The sequence below is a fragment of the Sander vitreus genome, chromosome 1, assembly GCF_031162955.1.
Source record: "Sander vitreus isolate 19-12246 chromosome 1, sanVit1, whole genome shotgun sequence".
NCBI lineage: Eukaryota > Metazoa > Chordata > Actinopteri > Perciformes > Percidae > Sander > Sander vitreus.
In genome coordinates, this window is record NC_135855.1 from 26,705,234 (window position 1) to 26,717,259 (window position 12,026).

General features: G+C 36.9%; 1 protein-coding gene across 1 annotated transcript in view; it reads right to left on the reverse strand.

The window, feature by feature from the left end:
• Positions 1–12,026, reverse strand: part of LOC144523220 (CUB and sushi domain-containing protein 1-like) — a 339,360-nt gene that overhangs the window by 131,142 nt on the left and 196,192 nt on the right. The window contains exons 15-20 of the mRNA XM_078258647.1: positions 7,454–7,594; positions 4,111–4,232; positions 3,375–3,447; positions 1,954–2,092; positions 533–720; positions 147–335 (exon numbers count right to left, since the gene is read on the reverse strand). Coding sequence (XP_078114773.1) covers positions 147–335; positions 533–720; positions 1,954–2,092; positions 3,375–3,447; positions 4,111–4,232; positions 7,454–7,594 — 852 coding nt within the window. The remainder of the gene's footprint in view (positions 1–146; positions 336–532; positions 721–1,953; positions 2,093–3,374; positions 3,448–4,110; positions 4,233–7,453; positions 7,595–12,026) is intronic.

Genomic DNA, 12,026 nt, shown 5'->3' on the forward strand with positions numbered 1-12,026 from the left:
AAATTGTTTACAAAGGGTTTCATCCCACTATAGAGTAGGTGTTCATGATGAGTGCTAAAATGAAAGAAAAAAAGAAAGAAAGAAAGAAAGAAAGAAAGAAAGAAAGAAAGAAAGAAAGAAAGAAAGAAAGAAAGAAATATTCTCACCATCACAACTGGGAAGAGCGTGACTCCACAGATGATTCTGCTCGCAAACAATTGGCTCCTCATCACTCAGTGTGTATCCTAGATCACATGCAAATGAGACATGGGAGCCAATGGAAAAGCTGCTGCCATGGCGTCGACCATTGACTGGAATACCAGGATCAAGACAAGAGTCTGACTCCATTTTCACACCTGAGAATCATATCACACAAGCACAAATACCACAGAGTCAAGAGGGTGAGTGTACTATATGTGTGTGTGGGTAATTACACCAAGCTGGTTTGCACTCAGCGAACATTGAACAAAACATTGTTGCTACGTATGAATACCTGCAAGCAATTCATCATTTGTCTACCAAACATTTATATCAGTCTGTCAATCAGCCTTACTTTCATATCTGATGCTAAAGCCTGCTGCAGAGCGGCTGTTGTCTGTCGTGAACAACAGGAACAGGACGTTGGATGTGGAAATCAGGAAATGAGGTGCTTGGGTGCCGTGGTATTCACCAATGAGGGGAGAGGAGGCTGACGGGCCATCCCTGATTTCCAGTGTGTCATAATTGACCTCAGTCTGGAACCTACACAGACATACAGGCATAAACAAAACATACACAATAACCTGACATACACAAAAATAACATGTATATGACTGGCATATGTAATAACACGTGCAGGCTACCTTAAACACCAGCTAATGTAATATAATGTAAATGAGAGCTAACAATGTTGATAAACAGGGTGTTTATGCTGAGAGAGGATTCAGCAGCAATGCTTATTTTATTAAAGTCATTGTGAGTGCAAAATATTGAACAATGTCAATAAACTATGCTAACTTAAAAACCAAAACTTATTGACTGACATTCTACCTGCCAATTTAAATAATTGAGCACTTAAATAACCACATAAAAACCTTGTGTGCCTAAGTAGCTGAACAATTGACTGACTTAATATCGTCCTCTCACTCACTTTTTTGCAGGCCAGTGCCTTGCATTGCAGCTCCACCACCATTGGTGTATGAATGTGTGTGTGAATAGGTGAATGATAGACAAATTGCAAAGCGCTTTGTCTGGGAAGGTAGAAAGGCGCTATATAAATGCATCCATTTACCATTTATTGTTGACTGACTGAGCAATTACTTACATTCGTGTCTGCAGGGCACTGACAATCAGTTGGTTCTTGAGACCCTGAGTGCTGCTGGTTATCATTTTAACCATAAAATATAGTAATAACTGATTTCGAAAAAGTTCATCACATGAATGTGATTAACTACCCGGTGGGATAGAAAACAAAGAGTTGGGAGCAACTGACACGTTGTACAATCACATGCACTGACTGCATCTGAATATCTAACCAGCCAACTGAACAATTCACTAGCTTGTGCACCAGAGATTTGCATGCAATGCAAAGGCTGAATCCTACACAAATGAAATGCCTCATAGGCGATGAAGATAACTTGGCCTTTACGTCACTTCCCAAAAAGACAAATTTCAGCTTTAGCAATTTCAGGCTACACTGCATCTGCTCGTGGCTTGTGGCCAGAAAACATGTGCAAAAAGCCAACATTAATTATTTACTGCAGCAGTAACTCACCAACTACATTTATATCTTACTAACTTATGATTCTTCTAAAAGACTGACAAACTAATAGACTGACAGACTAAATAATGTACTAGCTGACAAACCATATATGAAAAGAAATGACATACTTCATGACTATGTTATCCAACTGGTAACAATCTGACTCATTTTCTGAGTAACTGATCAGCAAACTTAAACAAGCCTCTCTATACCTCCATAACCAGATCACTTACCTGTCAAAGTGTATCTTCACAGCGTGGTCTGGCTGTGCTTCAATCACCCACTGGCAGTTCAGAGAGTCTTTATAAAAGGAGGGCCAACCAGGAGACAGCAGAACACCAGTAGGGGCTGTAAGATGGCCTCCACATGGAGCTACAGGGAAATAAGAGAGAGAGAGAGAGAGAGAGAGAGAGAGAGAGAGAGAGAGAGAGATTTTCAATTTACGTGAGCTGTCTAATCCTTTCTGAATTTATAGAGTTCATATATAAACATTTAACTTCAGAAAATATGCAGTGGCAATTTTCTGCTACAGTAAACAAAGCTCAGTTGTTTTGCTCATGTCATTGCTCAGGTTTGAAAAAGGGCTCAATAAGTATAGCATGATAATTTATAGGGCAACTCAAGTATATTTAGGTGTCAAATGAGGGGAACTGTACATAGCTGGCACATCTTGACACTAAGTTATAGCTTACGCTTAGGTGTCCCAAAAACTCAACCATGACACATTAAAATGCAAAATTAGCTTCAATTGAGTTTGGATGCCAGATTAAAAAGAAAAAAAACATTATAACTTTGTAACTGTATATTAGTTTTGGCCTGGTCTGTCTAGCACTCACAATAAGCTAACATGTATAGTAACATCCCTGAAAAAACTTCATGGTCTGTTTATTATAAATTTTTTTCCTACAATATGTCATTTGCAATGGCGTATCTATCCCACTCTTACCACTTCTTCTGAATGACTGATACATTGGTCCTTTTGATTGCTCTCATTACTCCAGACTTTCAGCAAGCTAAAGAAAATGACTTTTCTTTTACCCATTCTGTGCATACTGAAGTTGTGGTACTCATGGATGGGATGCAGAAGATAAAGTCATTCTAGAAATAAAACATAATTATCCTTCCCTGTCCAACAGTAGGAATAACATTTCCCCATACTTCATATTTAATAAGGTGACAACCCTATTCAATTGGATTGTCTCCTCCATCCCATTTATTAACAACAGCCAACATTTGATAATGTCATTTAGACAATACAATCAAGATGGAGGGGATAGAAAAAAAGACATGTGAGTACTCACAGGCCAGTAGATAACATTCGCCTTTAAAAAGTATTGCAATAACGGCACATTCACTCTCCTTTTATTATCACTTCCACATATTAGCTATTGGGCACACTATGGATACATCTCTGTATATTGGAGTCTGCATATAATGAATCTCTCCCTGAATAAGAACTTGTGCCAATCTCATTTAAGATTATTGTTGAGAGAGAAAGATGCGTGCAAACAGGATGAATAAGTGTAGGGAGGCTAGAGTCTAAAGCAATTAGAAGAGGAAATGTATACAACTTCTTATAGTCTGGCAAGTCGAACATTTTTAACAAATTACCCATTACTCATACACATGGTAAACAGTTTGTATGTGTGTTTACCTTCACAGCGAGGTACAGCCGCAGACCAAACAACGTTTCCCTCCTGGATGATGCAAGTGACCTGATCAGACCCCTGGAAATAGAATATCAATGTATGGAATTAAGGATTGTTACTTAATTTAAAGCTATAGTGCATAGTTTCTGTCGCCCCCATGAGGAATTCTAAGTAATGACAACAAAACTGTTGCGTCCACTTGATACAAGCCTTCCGTGACCGCGTACCACCCCCCTCCTCCACGCATTTGCTAGTAGCCAAGGAGGACACAGAGAATTAAAAAAACATGATGGACTCTTCAGAAAAGGTAATTATCTTCACTCAAGTTTCTGCGTGGGAAAGTCACTGGACGCCACAATCTTCTGAACATAGACATACTGAGAAATAGAGAGAAAGTTTTGTGGAGTTGATAGTCTTTATTAGCTTTGTAGCAACTCATTTGACAATGGCTATGTCCGTTCATATTAATGAATGGACGTTCATTAACATCAAAATGTTACGCACTAATGCATTAAGATATGATACAGAAAAAAGGATACAACATAAATAAAAGTAAATTAAATCAAAACGATATACAGATACAAATTAAGTACAGGAGAGTACAAAGTAGCATTTCACTACGACTACTATTACTAATACAAATACTGCATGCAAATAATGCTTATACATCTACAAATCTGTATTTAATTTGTGTGAATAATAATCTATCAGATTAGATTCAGACAGATATCAGATTTTTACCTGTGTCCTAATGAATCCTTGATCACAGTGAAAAGCCACGGAGCTTCCAAGCTGAAACTGGTCACCGTACCTTTGACCATTGACAGGAACTCCTGGGTCATGGCATTCATTCTGACCAAATGCTACAAAGAGAAATATGAGAGAAGAGTTATAATAGAAGCCAATAGACAAAGAACCAAATAAACTGTATGAAACAAAGACAAATGACTCTGGAATTGAATGAGCAGAGAGAAAATCTGACAGAAAAGAATGAGGAAAATGACACATTGTGCCTACAGACTATAGTATGGATATTTGAATTGTTGAAAGTGGTCCAGAATACATATTACACAATTTGATAATTTTAACAATGTTCCCTGGTTTTTCCAATTAATTTCAATACCTGAAAATTGGTTCTACCAGAGAGAGAAAAAAAAATGTTTGAAAACCATTGCTGTATCACTGTCAGTAAATGTGACATCTCCACTGATATGGAAATATGGGAATGGAATTATCTTTACGTGGATTGAACCCTGTCATGTTTAGCTTATATTATCCCCATTCCAGAGATTAACCTTATCCCACCCAGAGCACACACCCAGTGATTGGACATGTCTCAGGTTGATTAGTAACTGATGGAGAGGAAATGAGAGCAGAAAGAGAAAGAAAAGGATAGAGAAAAAAAATTATGAGCTAGAGACGAAAGGGCACATACACAAACACAACGAATACACAAATATATTACACATGCCTCTCTCTCCACACCCCACCTCTGGCTCTATATGCTACTGTACTTAATCTACTGTTCTGCTCTTTTTACCTTAATTCTTACTCTCTTATTTTTAATACAGTCTGCGTCTGTATATATATATATATATATATATATATATATATATATATATATATATATATATATATATATATATATATATATATACATATTTATACACATATTTATACTTATATTGTTTGTTCTGTTTAACCTGTTTGTTTAACTTATTTTAGAGAATGTGTGACATGGACCTACAACACCAAAACAAATTCCTTGTATGTGTAAAAAACGTACTTGGCAATAAAGCTTTTCTGATTCTGATGCCGGCATTTGGACACAAACCTATTTGCATGTAGATGTGTTCAAATACACGTAGAGCACACATACATACCTAATACAAAGGCATACATAGAAAATAACCATTCATACTTTCCCATACCAGATATAGAAGTGGTGGATAATGTTGAGAGGGATAAAAAAGAGGGGAGGGATTTAAACATATATAGGAAAACACAGAAAATGACATTAAACAAAATATTCAAATTATATGTGTAAACTCAGAGGAGGGAGGAAAGAGAGAATGCTGCGAGTGTTTCAAATAAAGAAAGTGTGAGACAAGGTTGTGTTTGCAAAAGAAGAAACAACAGAGAAGAAGCCTGAGTCAGAGTGAAAGACGGAGATCAACATGATGGATTAGAAAATAAGGTGTAAAAACACTGAATAATAGGGTTGGGACAGAGAGCGAAAGAGAAATAAATACATGACCTCTAACTTTGTAAGTAATCTGTTGCAAATTGTGAGTCAAAGGGCTCTGCCGTCAAGCGAGAGCATTGTACAGCACAAGGTGTAGCTTTGTACTGGCAACAAGGGGGGCAGTAAGGTTGTTTTTTTCCTCGTTTAAATGTTTCCCTTGTATCTTGGTTCCAAGTGAGTTTTGGTGTCATTTTGCACCAGTCAGCACATGCTCAGACCAGGTCAACAAGGCACTGTACTGCGGCTATCGCAGTCCATCACAAACAGTGTGATGTATTGAATCAGAATCAAAACTGCTTATATAACTGTACAGCTTAAATTCCATAGCGGTGTGAAAGAAAAGACTGTTATAGAAAAAAATCCATAGTTATTTGTGTATAATAAATTATGGGAACCATACATTTTTCAAATTAGGTATAAGAGATTATGGTTTTGTTGATATAACTATTCCGAATACAAATATAGCATTGATGTCAGTAAATATGGCTGTCATTACACTGAAGCTAATCTTTAAACGTGGCAGCCATTTACCCCATAGCATCAATTTACCTTAAATTTAAAGTCAGACATTAATAACATGTATTATTATATGTGTGCATTACTGCAGTCTGGTGTGTCACAGTTCATATTTTCCTTACACATTCAACATTATTTATATAAACATACACTGATATACTCACAGCAATCCCCATTGATATTCATATATGCATTAAAATGTTAATAGACCAAATTACTGAAACAGCACAAAGATGCCTGATCTTTCCTAAGTCCCAATGTAGAATGTATGTGATCAGACATTCAAATTACATTCTCAAAACATTTCATCATCAAAAACTATATGAATGTAGTTAAACATTTTGTCTTTTTTTAAGAACATGAGTATTAGTAACTGTTGACAATACAAACATTGCATAATATATTCACAACAAGCGGAGTATAAAGAGGATTTCTGTATTTGTACATTACTTTTAGAAATGTTTGAGTAAGAAAGGACTCTAATGCCACAGTTTTGCTTCAAATTGTGCATCAAACCTTTCATTTGTGTTAAAAAATTGTTTGCGTTAGGATTAGAGATGGGACTTTTCATTAAACATTATGTGGTGCTAAAGAGGCTAAATATAATTAGTATGTTCATTTGTCAAATACAATCTCTCAAGGAAGAGTCAGAGACAAGGTCATTTGTTAGGCAGTGTGTGAAATGGTGCAAAACTGCACGGAAATCAGAGAGAATTAATCAGAGTCAGTCATGCACAACTAGTTCAGCTTAGAGCAGATAAATATACATGCTGCAGTAGTCAGGTTCAAAGCTGACAATGTTTAACTAAGTAAAGCATGAGTAAGACATAAACACAGATGATAAGTCAAGCAGAATAGCAATGACAAGGCAAGAGTGAGACCGTAGGTTGAAGTTGCTTTACAAAAAGGTAAGACCATCTATTATAAACAAACTTTTCGGTTTTTATCTCTTTGTGCTTGATCATACACTGTCACAAACTGCTGTATCTAGCAAGAAGCCCTTTCTCCTCTATTCTGATGAGCGGACCTCAAAAATCTGCTGCTCATGTTTACTGCTGTCATTTTTAGATTGTCGAACAATTTTCTGCTATCAAAACTCCATTGTATCAGCTCTGGAAACATCTCAAACATGATGTCATGCTGACGTTTGACTGGATAACTACAGGAGTAAGAGAAATACATCGATACACAACAAAATGGGCACATTGATGTACATTACAAATAACGGTGTTTAAACCATTTTAGGTTTGATTTTGTCGCATGTAGATACAGACACAGATAGACAGACAGACACAGATATATAGGTAGGTAGGTGGCACATACTGGTGTAGCTGATATTGAAGCCTTTTCCAGTATTAGAATGATCAGATTGAAATTCCAGTCTCATGATGTGTCCATTCGAGGCAATCTGTGATGGAACATCTTTTCCTGAGAATGTTCCAAATGTTTGTGGCTCAGACAGGCCTAAAATAGAACAGAGTTAAAACAATCTTTAACAGACACGTTTTAATGGTGCTTATCTAATTCCATCTGAATAACATTAGGCCAAGGACATACTAGGAAAGTGAAGGACTCCTGTAAAAGGAATAAAATAAAACAACCCAAGAGACCTAAAGAGATTTATTAAATGTTATTGGTGCTGGGGGAAAAAATACTTTGAGAAGATTCACTAGTTCTTCAGATCTTTTTTAAAGTTAGCAAATACTAATATGTTGTTTTGATGTTATTTTGCAGACAAATGCAAACAATGTACACATTATAGAAATCACCAGAGAAAAGGGTTGTTTTGGTTGCACAGTGACTAGCACTATTAGTCCATCATCTGCCTGTCAGTCGGATTAAAGAATTTAATGGAGTGAAAAGAACCCATTCAATTCACTTCGTTCAGTTCTGTAGCACTGTCAGTAACAAAATGGAGGACTAATCCATAACAAGACCTGAATTCAAAATCTTATTTAAGAAATGTAAACAAGTATTAGCAGCAAAATATGCCTGAGAATGTTTCCTTTTAGAGTAACACATATTGACTTTGTATGTTGTATTAAAATGTTGTAGCTACTTACTGGTGGAGCCCAGTTTGACTTCTTTATTACCCTGTTAGGAGTTTTAACAACAGCAGTGAGTTACATTGTCTATGTCATTGAACGCTTTGTGTCTCAGGATAACTTGCTTCTCTACAGGTTTAGTATTTTTTTTTTTGAGACTTTTGGGATTTATGTTAAAATGACAATATGCTAAATCAATGCTATTTTTCATAGTTGAAAGTAGTAGAAAGATGGCATTTTGGAGATGTTTATCCATCAGTGTTATTTTTTGTTATCATCTCATGTTGACTGTATAATCTAAATCGGCATGGTAACTATTAAGAAAAAAAGAAAAGTAAAAGTAGGCAGTCTTCCAAAGTGGGATTATAATGTATACATGTAGCTGTACATTAATACAGGATTATTTCATGAACCATCTTATTAATGTCAGATGAAACTGAATCATGACTCTTTAAACTTAAATCAAATTTGATTTTCCTGCTGATACCTAGCTCTAACTTTATTTCTAACTTTACAGACAAAATATACACTTAGTGACCTGAAAAATACAGACTCCTGTTCTGCGCCACATTGGACCACCTTTAGCCCTAATAACAGCTCCCACGTCTCAGTAGTGACTCAGCAAGGGATCCATCTGGTTCTGGTGTTAAATCAAACCAGACAGACATGAGTGCTTCACATAACTGCCTAAGGTTGATGCTCTTTTCTACAGATGCTGCATTTGAGTAAATCCCAAAGAGACTGATATCAGGGGATTGTAGTGTCCAGGTCATTACAGTTTTTTTCAACTGCTTACACAAAATCTTTTGTCACATGTCACACGATTTTTGAAACCTCTCACTCAAAGTGCAAAACTACACAGCAAATCTCCAAAACCCTAAGCTATTTCTCAGCCTTTCACTCAGTTTGCAATTGCATAAAACACTTTTTTCAAAACATTACACACAATTCTCTACCTAAGACACAAAAATCTAACAGGAAGTGACTTGCTTTCCTTTTCTAAACACAACCAATCAACATGCTACACTTATTTACCAGGGCACACGCACACTCCTCACATTTGCAAACACATTATGTCATAACTGAACACTAACCAATCACTGCTTTAGTATAGGCCTATACATAGGTCAAAGGTCAGATTACCTGTTTTGAACAATGGATGCCAACAATAGACAGAGAGCAAGGGGAGTAGGAGGGAGAGACAGGGGACAACAACGAGGAGGAGGAGGAGGAGGAGGAGGAGGAGGAGGGAAGAAGAGGAAGAAGGAGAGCCATCTCTGATGAGATCAGGGCCACACTTATTCATCATGTGATCAACCACGGATTGACCAACGAGGGAAGCCCATCTTGAGTAGCTTTACAGTGGCGTCCATACTGCATGCAACTATCTAATGATTATTTCAGCATTAAAAATCAGACTTTGTTTTGCACAAAGTGCATAAAATCCCCCCCCTCCACCCCGACACACAAGCACGCAAAACACACACACACACACACACACACACACACACACATATTCTTTATTCTAAAAATGATACCTTTGGTTTACATGTTTGTACTTTTGTTTTCTTCTTTTATGCTACTGTATACAATGTAATGTTTTGTCCATGTTTTACTGTAACATTACATTGTTTTTTACAGTGCACTTTTCAACCCCTCTCAGCAGATTACTTTCTCTCTAGAACATTGTAAATATAGATATAAGCATATTAAAGACAAAAGAGCTTTAGATTTAGAACAACAGTGTGTACATGGTATATCCAAAAATGAACTATTATGAAAAAAGTGTTGACGCAAATGCTTCATTTTGAGATGTGTTTATGGTATTTTGAATGCAGTTTTTCATTTTGAAGGAGATGTGAGGCATTTTGCATTTTGTGTGTGCAGTTTTAGGAATTGTATGTAGAGTTTTGAAAAAAAGGAGACATAGTTTTGAAAACGTGTGTAAGCATTTGGAAAAAACTATAATGTTATGAAACCTGAATGTGTCTTGAACCATGCATTTCTGGACAATTATGTCATGGCAGGGATCATTATCTTGTTCAAAGTATCCATCATCCCTTTGGGGGTACATGATTGCAATGAATGGCTGAACCTGGCTGCTATGTAAAGGTATGCTCTGGCCTTAAGGCATCGCTCTATAGCCATTAAAGGACCCACTCTACACCAATTCAATGGCCCCGAAAACATTACACCTCCCCTACTGGTCTGTACAGCTGTAACCATGCATCACCTCATTTCTGTCTGAGACATTTGTGTCACAGCATAGGACCATTTACTGTAACAAATGGCTCCTCACTTTTTTAAGCAGAATACACTCTGCTCATGAGGGTGCTCCCAAATGATCCAACTGGCAGCGAGAGATTCAGTAGGGAGCGTAATAAAACCCTAAAGGGCTACACAGAACACAACCGAGCAGGCCCATATCAGTGAGATATGGAATAAACATAATGCACAAGGAAGGAAATGTCATCCCCAAATATGGTGATAAGACACTTGAACAGGAGGAGGCTGAGGTGGTTGATGGAGAAATCAATCGCCGCAGTCAGTAACAGCAGTTTGTAGCAGGTAGAAATAAACAGATTTACCACCAGCAGCAGTGCCAAAATGATCAAGAGTAAGTGAGAGACATTGTTGTGAGATTACAAAAACACCTTATTGTCTTGAATGAATGCAATTGTAAATGTATTATTAGTGTGATTGGTGATTATAAACTGATGCTGATGAGCTATCGGCATGCACAACTTAATTTCACTGCCGGAACTAACAATGATTGTTGTTGCTGGTGGCCCACCAGGAATTTAGCAGACACCTGCAGTTTAGCATGGGTAGGAGAAATAGCTAAAATAGGTGCTGTTCCAATGCCAATGTGAGACTTACTTCTTCCGGTCATTGAGTGTATTCATTGTGTGACATTATATTGAGCAAACCTCAAAAACAGTATTTATACAGTATTAACTGTGTATTAGATATTTTAAGGATATGTACAATATCAGATCAGATACACCAGAATTATTTACACACCTTTAAATAGTTGAAGATGATGGTATTGATAATGGATGAAAAGCATGGTACTGCCACTGTTTCATATTTTTACCGGTCTTAGTAAAATCCATCCAATCCTTAAAACATAACAGAGAGCAATCAGCATGATCAATTGCAGTGTGTTTTAGATGGCATTGTTAAGCACATACACTTTATTGAAAGTAATATTGAAAATCATCTTGAGAATCCAACTACAAAAAGGTGCAACGACAGGCAGTGTGAGTTGGCAACCCTGCAAGGGACAGAAAGTGAGCTACAAAAACACTTCAGTAATAAAACACTTAATAAAACACACTATCTGAAATTGGGATTCCTCACCAATACTGCCACAGAAACTTTTCTTTTTATTCCCTCTTTGACTTGGAGTTTTGGATCCAATGCACTTAGACTCAATTAAGCTACACAGTGACTTATTTGCAAAGTGCCAGTCTCTTTGTTCTTCAGCAACCCAAAAGCTCTTTAACTTGTTCATTATTGCATTGATAGACAAGAGACCAGGAGTGGAAAGAGAAGCAATGTGACAATAGCTGAAAGAGTGACAAGGTCATACGTTGTCTTATCTTAGAGGAGAGATTTAGAGAAAAGCCTTTTGTAACAGTCTATCACTATGTTCTCTTGTATTAGATGACAGCAATGGCTTTCTGAATATGTTAACCATTGATGTACTGTTCAAATGCATACCTTGAAGCATTATCAGATTTTTGGGCTGTATTGAATACTACTGTTTCCCAGCTCAGGAGATTTATGGGTTGGTTATTACTGTGGCTGCTCTGTTCACTTTTGCTTGCCATTTGTTTCTATTTCAA